Raw genomic sequence first — 11,571 nt, 5'->3', positions numbered from 1 at the left:
GAGATGAGTGGAGCAGTGGTAGAGGATGCAGAGGTGAGTGGAGCAGTGGTAGAGGATGCAGAGGTGAGTGGAGCAGTGGTAGAGGATGGGGAGATGAGTGGAGCAGTGGTAGAGGATGGAGGGATGAGTGGAGCAGTGGTAGAGGATGGAGGGATCGGTGGAGCAGTGGTAGAGGATGGAAAAATAAGTGGAGCAGTGGTAGAGGATGGAGGGATGAGTGGAGCAGTGGTAGAGGATGGAGGGATCGGTGGAGCAGTGGTAGAGGATGGAAAAACAAGTGGAGCAGTGGTAGAGGATGAAGGGATGAGTGTAGCAGTGGTAGAGAATGGAGAGATGAGTGGAGCAGTGGTAGAGGATGAAGGGATCAGTGGAGCAGTGGTAGAAGATAGAGAAATTATTGGAGTAGTAGTAAAGGGTGGAGAGATGAGTAAAGCAGTGGTAGAGGATGGAGGGATCAGTGGAGCAGTGGCAATAGATGAAGGTATTAGTGGTGCAGTGGTAGAGGATAGAGAGATGAGTGGTGCAGTGGTAGAGGACGAAGAGATGAGTGGAGCAGTGGTAGAGGATGGAGGGATTAGTGTATCTCTCTCATGGAGGGGGGTTTCACTATGGTTACAATCTCTCTAGCATTATTAAGTTCGAGACATATCAGGTTGCGTCTGTTTACTCACCTGTCCACTAGAGGGCAATAATAAACGAATAATATACATAAATGTCTTCTTGAAGGTGAGGGGATAATACACACTGGATGACATGCTAGACTCACACACTATTGTGTCACTATTCCACTTACCAGAAATCCCAGAGGAACCCCCTCTCTCTTTTTTTCTCTCGAACTGTAAAAACATCCCTCTAGCTTTTAATCCTGTTACCAATAGGACAATAATGGGGGTTACTTTTTGCTATTTTTAATGCTAGACTAATGTAATCACAAACACAAATACACAGTAGATTAAAATCAGGGAATCAAGTGTGAACTAAAAGAGAGGACGAAAAGACTTTAGTTTTGCAATGATGTGCAATTTACTGCTGAAAAACAGTTTCAGTGGACATGAAAAGACAACATCCATACAGTTACTGTCAAAAGTGTGGAAACCCCTCATGTTTTATGGTTTCCAAGAGACACATGAATGTTCCTTTAGTTTCTATACAACAAACCCAGTAATGTAACAGTTGATTTCCTTTGACCAAACAAATCTATAAATCTCCAGATGTTCCACCTTTATTTTCATTGTAAAATCCTCTCTTAGCATGAAGAACAGCTTTGCACACTCTCAGTTCGTTTCTCCAAACATTAAGCTGAAATACTTTGGTGTGTTTTAATAAAACTTTGCCAAACTTGTTCTTCACTGGATGGTGCTTTCTTTTTGATCCACTTCATCCCAGAGCAGTTCAGTAGGATTTAAGTGCAGTTACTGGGCAGAACATTCCATGATAGACGTCACTCCAGACGACTGTTTGCTCTCTAAATACTCTAAAGAGTTCGGATGTATGCTACGCAGTCCAGATGGAATTGTATGATGTTGAAAGTATGGAATGGAAGCCATGTTGGTTCCCTTCACCCTCTACTCTTCAACTTTCCCTGCTACTGGTGATAACACTCCAGTTTCGATGTTTCTGGCTTTTACCCTGGTTGTTGCATATAAATAATGTCTCAAAAACCATAAAAAAACTAGGTGTTTCTTTACAAATAAAATAACAATGGCATATTACAATTGTAAATATCATAAAAAAGCCCAATTGTCTCACTTATTTTTTATTATAAATGTAAAAAACGGCAATAAACGAACATAAAAACCAATTTCAGAGATTTTTCTCTTCAGAACTGATCATAAAGTTTGAAACATTCATGTCTGAAAGGAGCGAAATAAAAGCCGTCAACACAATAAGCAATTAAAAAACAGTAGAATTCCTGAATATAATGTAAAATAATGTTATCATTTTATGATGATTTTTTGTTTATGTGCAGGTTGACTGAAAATACTCATGAAATACTCTTATTTCCTACAGTAGTGCAGATGATACTGGAATATACAGTAGAGATTATGATGATCTGGATTATGCAGTGGGGAAATCTCAGCTCAGTGTTTAAGATGTGCGATTTCCCATCATCAGGTGGTGAGTTTGAATTCAAGCACTGCCGAGCTGCACTGCAGGGCCCCAGTACAGTTATATAAATAAGATAAGTGTAATTCACCCCTTCATAACGGCAAATGTCATTAGATGTCAATGCAGTTTGTTAAAAAGCAACAGATTCTCACACACACATCAGAATAGCTTTCCTAAAAATACATAAATACAATATTAAAAAATATATACTTCATCTTTTTCATACACACACAGTATATAAATTATAGTTGAACAGTTTGTTCCACACTTCCCGTGCTACATGAATATAGTATGTAGGGAAATTATGGCTTTGGTTCCTTATGCGATGGATTTGATCGGCCTAAATCCAGGGCTAGTTTGAGTCCAGTCTTAGTTACATTATAAAACTAAAAGTATTGGGACACCCCAAAAATTTTATAGAACGTCTTTAGCTGTTGTAGCATTAGCATTCCCGTCACTTGACTTGACTAGGAGACCCAAACCCGTTTCAGCATGACAATGCTTCTGTTCACAAAGCCAGCTCCATGAACAAATGGGTTGGAGAGGAAGATCTCCTCTTATAGAGCTCCAAACCCTATTGAACACTTTTGGGATGAATTTTTCAGCTTATTTTAACAGCTAAATGTGCTACGCTCAGGTCTCCACAAACTTTTGTTTATATACTATATGTCAAGCAAAACGGCAACTTTAGTTCTTTAACACCCTGACAAGAGATTTTTGCAGTCAAGGTCACGTACATTAAAATCCCAACACCTAAAACTGTCCACAGAAATATCATCAGAGTTTCCACACACAAATCACTAATGAGGTAATCTCTGGGTCCAAAGTCCCATTCAAGTCAACAAAGTTTGTGATTATAACACACCGTTTGCCGAACGTTAGCAAGAAATTTTGTCATATCATACAGCCCTTACGCATTCAGTGACAAATGCACTGATCCCTAATTTGAACCAAACATCTATCTTTATAAATAAAATTGTAGTAAAAATAGAATTTAAATACAATCCCCCATTTCAAACTAATGTCTTTAATGTTGAGTTATTTGCACTGGAGGTACGAAGCTACAGTAACACACATAACCCAGGCAGACCAAACACAAAATCTATCATCAAATCTATAAAATTATTTTCCTTTCTGTTGTCTTTAAACATAAATAAAACTTCATAGTGTGGCTGAGCACTGGAATGTAATGGAGGCGGCCATCTTGGATTCACAATTCTTTGTGCCCAGTAAACTCAATCGCTAAGAATTCCTAGTCTAATATTGTAGTATATTCGCTAATTACAAGGCCAGTTGGCTAGTTAGCTATTTAGCTGTGTTAGCTACAACATTGTGGTTGAGAATAAATGATTTTGAAGGGCAGTTAGCTAAATAGTTGTGTTCAAATTCATTTACTTACTGTCAGTGACAGTCTTTGGTTGTAGCATTGTCACTGGCTGTTTTTTTTATCATTAAATCATAAATAAGGTAAATTTCTATAGCTTGAGCTCCACACTATATATATAGTTTGATTTAAAAGATATAAAAAATACAGTATAGCCCTTTTGCAAGGCAGATACAAGGTCATATATGTTGCCAGGTGACTAGCAGATGTATAAGAATTATGAGTACAAGCTAAGATCCCTAAGGAAAATATAATACACAAAAAAGGCAAGCATGTGAGAAGGTCCTGAATTTGCATGGAATATCCATTGAAGCCATCACTAGAACTGAAATATATTGTAGAGAAGTATGGGAAGGTCGGAATTTCCACAATATTTCAAGACAGGTCTACGATACTACAAGTACAACTGCAAAGAAGTAGTTCATTAACAATTATTCTTAAAAAAAAAAATAGTTTGATGGTATTTTAAGGTGTATAAAATATCATTAACACTGAAAAGCCAGGAAATACATTTGTAAAAGTGCCATGGTTTTAGTTTGTTAGTGATATTTCTTTAAATATGATTTAGAAAAAGGTATAAAAAAAAAAAAAGTAGTTTGTTGGAACTGTTGAGAGATGAGATTTACTTTGCAAGGCTGACTTGATAGCTGCTAGAAGTGCACTATGGTCTTATCTCCCACTTTTACTCAAATAGAATACCTCATGGATGACAAGACTGTAGGAATCGTGTTCTGGACTCATCTGATGTTCAGTTGTGGGTCAGAGACTGGAGACTTTCAGAACCACCATAAATTCAGAACCTTTATGAATTTAGTCAGAATAGTGCAAGAACAGAAATTCCAAAGATCAGGATCTAATCAGTATCAGAGGATCCAGAATTAGACATTTCCAAACCCAAATGTATGTCACTGGCAGTTCAGCCCAGGGTCACTAATCCAACTCCAGATTTGAATCATCTCCTGCGGACTTCTAGGATGGACCAGCATTAAACCTTGGTAGGTGCAGGGGTTCTCTCTGTACTTTTTCTCTATGTTAAAAGTCCTAAAGCCTTGGTGCTTCTCAGGGACAAGGCCCAGTTTCTGCAGGCACATGCCGATGTAAACATCATCGATGGGGAACAGTGAGACATACTGAGAGATGTTTCTCAACCGGAGCCCCACATCAGCAGAGTACAGGTAACCTCCTCCTCCAGCATATGGTGGATACGATCCAACAAAGACACTCTCAGGGATGTAGTACTTCAGCCTCTTGTCCCGGTGTGGCCCGGCATTACTGATTACGTCTCCGACAAATAAATCTCGCTCCTTGGTTGCCGAAAGGCCACCAAGGAAATTCAGGATGCTCCGGGTATTCACGAAGACATCATCATCCCCCTTAAAGATGAAACGTGCCGAGGGGCAGTTATCAGCGATCCAGTCATGGAACAGCACATCTTTCAGCGTGAGGTTAAAGAAGGTGTCTCGGTAGTCCCACTGAAGCAGGTCGCCGTGCAGTGACGCCTCAAAATGGAGCATCTCTGAAACATTCGGGAAGTAATCGCTTTCTGTTGTCTTGCCCAGGAGGAAGACGGTGACCACGCGACGGTTGGTCAGGATTCCGGCGTGTCCCCAGGACTCCCGGATTGCCTGACGGCGGTCGAAATGAAGCGTCAGAGACTTCACGGCAAGCAGCAGGAAAGGCGTTTCTGAACACACACCTGGAGCATCTATAAGTATCGGGTACGACCTACACTGCATAAACAACAGGAAATCTTTGAAGCGCTGAGGAAGGGAATTGTAATCTTCAATCTGGGTGGTTATCGCAAAGTCTGTTTTGCAGTGCTCTGCCTTGGTGGAGTGGTTCGGCTGATTGGAGGTCTGCGACGTCACCTCATCGACGGGCACACTGCTCGCGTGAACGGTGCTGGAAACGATCAGGGGGTTACGAACATAGTCGAGATGCTGCTGCTTGCGGTTCCAATAGGCCACGCTGAGTTCGGGCTTTTTCCAAAATTCCTTCAAGGGCACGTGTGGCTTCGTGGGGTCCGATCTTCCGTAACTGCGCGTCACCTCTACCAGAATGTAAATCAGGAAGTTGACCATCATCATCACTCCCAACAACTTGGTTTTATTCACGCTGCCAAACATCCTGGGTCGACGTTTTCCACCTAGACAAAGTTTTGAGAAAATAGTACAAATATAAGTACATTCCCTTCATATTAATATCAAACACCTTCAGAACAATAACAAAAACAATGGCATTATGACACAATCTTCTGTTTAAAATTCTTTGCAAGTCATCGCAGGATGTACTTTATGAACATCCCATTTCACATCGAGTCTCCAAGGGAAATTTAGATAGATAAATATATAGATAGACTTGTCTTCTATAAGAAATTGTGTTTTTTCTTCATTTAAACTACATACAATATATTTGATGACATTTATTATGGACATTATAACTGCTCACTGTGGTCACTATTATCCTTACATGGGACACCAAATTATTATCAATGCACAACACATAAATCTGTTTCTGATGGGCGTGAAAACGCAATGAGTTCACCCTCGACATGCCTGGCTTTACTCACAGCTGGCGCTGAAGCAGGAGCAGGGGTGGGAGCAGGGTGGCCCAATGCTGAGCTCCATGAGCGAGCCGGAGATTCTCCACTTGGTACCAAAGCGCTGGAGTTCGGGCCACGAGGGCATGACGGGCTGCATGACTTCTCATTCCTGATCTCTCCGTCCCATGTCTCATAAATATCTGACATTTTCTTTATGGTCACACATCCTGTCCTGTGACTTTAGGTGTCAAATTTTTTCTTATCTTTTGGCTTTAGGTTCTTCCTCTCATATGCCCACATTCTCTCTCTCGCTCTCTGTCTCACAGCACAGCGGTGTCATGTGTCCCTGATTACTGTGGCCTCATGATACCAATTACGGCTCTGCATCCTCAAACTCTGACTCAGATACAGAAAGCCATGAAGGTCACAGATATTACCACAGGAAATGCTCTGCAGTACATGCACTGTGTGCCATCTACATTCCCACACATTACTTTTAGAACAATTATTTATTTTCAATGCATCAGATCTTTTATTTGTATCTATCTATCCATCTATAGTGTCTCTGAAAAGTGTGGAAACTCACTTTTAGGCTGTATGTTGAGATATTTCCAGAGGACAGTAAATATTTACTGATATACAAGATGCACATTAATACTCTAAAATATATCAGAGTTTCATTTTCACTTTTGTGAGACATGTTCACCTAATACTTTTAAACACTGATCACTGATAAAAAAAAAAAAATGCAATCCATCCCCAGTATGTTGTCCTTAACAAATATATTTATTCGAAATTGCTTCTAATTGTTGTATGTGATCCGGATTCTGATCATTAAGTGAAACAATTAATAATAAAAAACACAATTCAGCCATTCAAAAATGAAGGTATTTTTAGTGCAGGTTTTCCGTCTCACAGGTTTAAAAAAAAGACTTTTGTTCAGTTGTGATTGCATCACTTCGTCTGAAATATAGCAGACCATGTGATTTTCTGCACACACACACCATTTCTTCTTCTTTTTTTGACATTGAATATTTAGAAATATCTGCTGTGTAACACAACATGACATAATGATGAACATATATGCTCCTTATTCATGCTGTAGTGTGTTTGTGCTTCATTCTTACACACATGAATATTTCTACATTCATACATACACATATATGAACAATAAAGTTCATATGTGTGTCTATATGTCACATGCAGACAGATACACACACACACATATAGACACACAAACAAACATAAACACATAGACAGACACAAACACATACACACACACTCAAAGACAGACAGAAACAAAAGGACACAGGCACACACAGCGACAGGGACAGACACACTTACAGAGAGACACACATGTATAGACATAGAAACACACATACACACAGTAAGAAACACAGACACTAAGTGACACAAATACATATACACAGACACACACAATTAAACACAGAGACACATGTAGAGACAATGAGAGAGAAAGACAGACAGACAGACAGACAGACAGACAGACAGACAGACAGGTACAAAGAAAGACAGACACACAGACACATTTAGAGACACAGAAATACACAAAAAGAGAAACACACACAAACACAGAAAGACACATATCAAAGAGACACATCGTGAGACACAGTGGACACAGAGGAAGGCAAACACATACGGAGACACACACAGACAGACATATACACTAAGACACACAATGAGACACACAAAAAGACACACACATTCAAACAAATATTCAAGACAACTTTAAACGCCTTCGTTTCAGTTTCTGTGATTTAATTGTTAAATGTGTGTTTAAACACTTTCGCTTCCCCCAATACCGTGGTTCATTTACACACACTGCTGATGGACATTTATGTAAAAATATTCCAAAATGAGGAAGTCTGACTCGACCTTCACTGATGATTCAGCCCCGGCTTCGCTTCAGACTTCTTCAACTGTTACGAAGTAAAAAATAATCCACCAAACGAGAGAAAAGAGAAAACCAGTTTCTCTTGTCAGGGAAAGGTTGGGCTCAGGTCCATGTCTACCAACAGTTACTTACCTTGTATGTTTGTCCTTTGTACTACTTGTATTTATAGACAGGGGCTTTATCACATCTGATCACATCTTCTCTCCTGTTCTCTGTCTTACACAAGTTTTCTGTTGGAGACAAAACTATCCCATTTGGACTCCTCAGAACTTTCTTCCACTCATTTACTGTCCAATTCTTGTGTGTATTTTCCGTTTTACTGTGTTTGTTGCATAGAAATTAAAGGAACATAAAAAATCGTGTAAATGAGGTCACGTGTGTTGTGGCGAGTTCGAGTCTTGAGTTTATTCCTCTTTAAATGTTCTGCTTGATGTTGAACTGATGCTGAACTGTATGTTGATGATCAGTAGATACACCAAGCACCAATCAGAACAAGTTTAAAACAGAGGGAGCGCTCGACCCTGATTGGTGACTCGCTGTGTGTTTCACCAGTTACGTTTTTATGCTCATAAATAAAAAGGAACGACTGATTTCACAAAATGAAGTCGAGTAAAAAGGAACAAATTTGACTTGTCAAAATGTTGTGAAGTTACAGTAAAAGTCCCTCCAACACACCACAGAGTAAAACATCTGGAAATAACGTACTAACGAGGATTTTTTGTCTTTTGACATTCATACATGTTCATACAGGCTTCACTTGTTGGGTTCCATACACCATATAGCCAAATGTTCTGGGAGACCTGACTTTTTCAACCATATGTGGACTAAACTTTTCCCACAAATCTTTGGATGGGTAGCATGAAATTCTTCCTTCACTTGACTTCAATAGACCCAAACCTTTTCTAACATGAACATGCTCCTGTGCACAAACCCAGCTCCATGAGGATATGCTTTCCATGGGTTGAAAGATGTAAAAGATCTCCTGTTATTGACTCCACCTCAGGCCTCCTCACCTCACCTACTGTACATCACTACCTGACTTGGCTAACACCCTGGTGGCTGATTAAGATCTCACACAAATCTCCACAAAAATCTAGCGTAACATCTTCCCAGAAGAGTGGAGCTTAATTACAACAGCAAATATGGACACATACGCTCGCAATACAAGTCCGATGATGCCTAGAACTACAAGAGAAACTCATCAGAAGGCTGTTCTCCTCTCGATCTCAAAATAGATTAATTCGGTGTTAGACATTTCTCTTCTGGATTATTCAGCAGGGTACGATGTGTACGTTTCCGTCTTTCTCCATTTTGCCAATTCAATAGAATACACCTGTTCACCTGTATACAAACCAATCAAACAGCCACAACCGTGGTGAGCAGAAAAGCATCTCAAAACACCTAACCAAACCTAACCTTCCATCTCTCAAAAAACCCAAACAAATTAATAAACAGTTAAAGTTTCGCCAGGCATATCATCTACCGTGGGTCAATAATTTGCTACAATTTCTAAGTACACACGAGAACAACCAAGACACCAGTGAGACAGATGCAAACTGAAGTGTGTGAAAAAAACAACTTTTACATTGCATATATATATATATATATATATATATATATATATATATATATATATATATATATATATATATATATATATAGAACCTCAAACACATACCGGAAAAGCTGTGCTGGGGTTTTCATGCCATCTCACACCAGTGCACCTGGTTCTCTTTTGTAACCACTTTGAATGCCACAGATGGGAATAATGCTGTTTATATATATATATATATATATATATATATATATATATATATATATATATATATATATATAAAGAGAGAGAGAGAGAGAGAGAGAGAGAAGATTTCTATTTCTATTCAGATCAAATGCTCTCTCTTTTTTTTCTATCTATTCAGCTCTCTTTCTCTTTAGATAAGGTCTATTCAGCTCTTACACATGAACACCAATGTGTTCACATTTATTTCCTTCATTAATTCATACTCACCTTATGATGTATCTCCGGTCACAGTGGCATTTCTCTTCCAAGTCTCCTTTCCTGCACCATTGACTTCAACAATTCAATGTGATTTTATTTCTAGGAACATTATTATTATTATTATTATTATTATTATTATTATTATTATTATTACATTTTCTATTTATTATAATGGTTCCTTGTAGTTTAAAGGCATAAACTCGTTTCCAGGATGTAACTCAGAAAGTTTTGTTGAAAGAAGAAAAAGAAAAAGAAAGAGAAGAGGAAGCTCGATTATTAATCCTATAAGCGCTGGTTGTAAATGATCGTGAGACTCCACACTACCGCACGAAAGAGTCAAAGCGGGTCTTGGAGCGGCAGTGGGCGGGGCTTTGTGCTCACGTACTCATGTTTAACCACGCCCACCAAACATCTGGGGCGGAAGTACTGATCAGTGAGTTGAAACCAGGCATGAGAAGCAGAAATGAGGCAGCAACAACAACAATAATAATAATAATAATAATAATAATAATAATAATAAAAGGAGTGTAAAATGATCCACTATAACAATCTAATAATACATTAGGGCATATCAAATACTAAAGTAAATAAAACATAATAAACAATACAAGAAGAATAAACAATTCTTTAAACAACTATTTACTTAATTCATGTTTACATTTATGGCATTTTGCAGATGTCCTTATTCAGAGAAATCTACATTTATCCCATTCATACAACTCTGTGGCTATAGGGGTTAAGGGCCTCACTCAGGGGCCCAGGTGTGGCAGTTTGTTGTGGCTGGGATTTGAACATAAATCCAACACCTTAACCACTAATCTAGCACCTCCACTAATCTAGCATCTCCACACCCTCCATATTATTACACGTCAGTTTCCTAGTTTCGTCAGATCCACTTTGTGTTTTTTTTTAACAAACGGCATGTCATTATACGGTTTGAAAAGCTTCAAAAGAACCTAAAATAAATGAAATTGTCGGTATTTAGGTGTTTTAAAACATTTAACAAGAAGCTAAGATTCTATTACTTATAATTCTTCTTGCTCTATCATCCTATAAGTGACCATCATTAAACTTTCTCTCGGCTTCTCCAATTAGGAGTTGCCACAGCGGATAATCAGTATTCGTGATTAGTTTTCCAAAATTGACCCCAAACAGACCTTTAGGTTATGTAAGAGCTATTTGTTTAAGAAGGAGAGTGATGGATGTCTGCATCAGATGACCAGGCCTCCACAATCAACCAATATAAATCCACTGAATTGGCCCAAAAAGTGAATGAAAAGCAGCCAACAAGCACTCAACACCTCTGGGAACTGTTCAGGATTACTGGAAAAGCAGTAGGTGACGACCGCATGAGGCTGACTGAGAGAATGTCAAGAGTGTGTAAAGCCTTTATCAAAGTTTATATATATATATATATATATATATATATATATATATATATATATATATATATATATATATATATATATGTGTGTGTGTGTGTGTGTGTGTGACTTAAAGCCTTTATCAAAGTTACCAAATACTTGTATCTTTTTTTTTTCGTGGGTAGAGATGCAATACTACCTGCTAGGTTTTGCTAGGTAGCTATCACATTGGCAGGCTAATCTGTATGTCAGCATATT

General features: G+C 38.6%; 1 protein-coding gene across 2 annotated transcripts; it reads right to left on the bottom strand.

Moving 5' to 3' along the window:
* Positions 1 to 999: 999 nt before the first annotated feature.
* b3gnt2a (UDP-GlcNAc:betaGal beta-1,3-N-acetylglucosaminyltransferase 2a) lies at positions 1,000 to 10,382 on the bottom strand. Of its 2 annotated transcripts, none has more exons than XM_046837404.1 (2): positions 9,959 to 10,382; positions 1,000 to 5,639 (listed from the first exon to the last, which is right to left on the bottom strand). In XM_046837404.1, the coding sequence occupies exon 2, from the start codon at positions 5,617 to 5,619 to the stop codon at positions 4,399 to 4,401; it is 1,221 nt and encodes a 406-aa protein (XP_046693360.1). In that variant the 5' UTR covers positions 5,620 to 5,639; positions 9,959 to 10,382; the 3' UTR covers positions 1,000 to 4,398. The 2 variants fall into 2 exon arrangements, with proteins under 2 accessions (XP_046693360.1, XP_046693359.1); XM_046837403.1 differs by lacking the exon at positions 9,959 to 10,382 and adding an exon at positions 6,063 to 7,303.
* Between the last annotated feature and the right edge of the window lie 1,189 nt (positions 10,383 to 11,571).

The sequence above is a fragment of the Silurus meridionalis genome, chromosome 24 (assembly GCF_014805685.1).
Source record: "Silurus meridionalis isolate SWU-2019-XX chromosome 24, ASM1480568v1, whole genome shotgun sequence".
Classification (NCBI taxonomy): domain Eukaryota; kingdom Metazoa; phylum Chordata; class Actinopteri; order Siluriformes; family Siluridae; genus Silurus; species Silurus meridionalis.
Note: the sequence above shows the minus strand (reverse complement) of the source record. Positions and strands in the feature narration are given on the sequence as shown.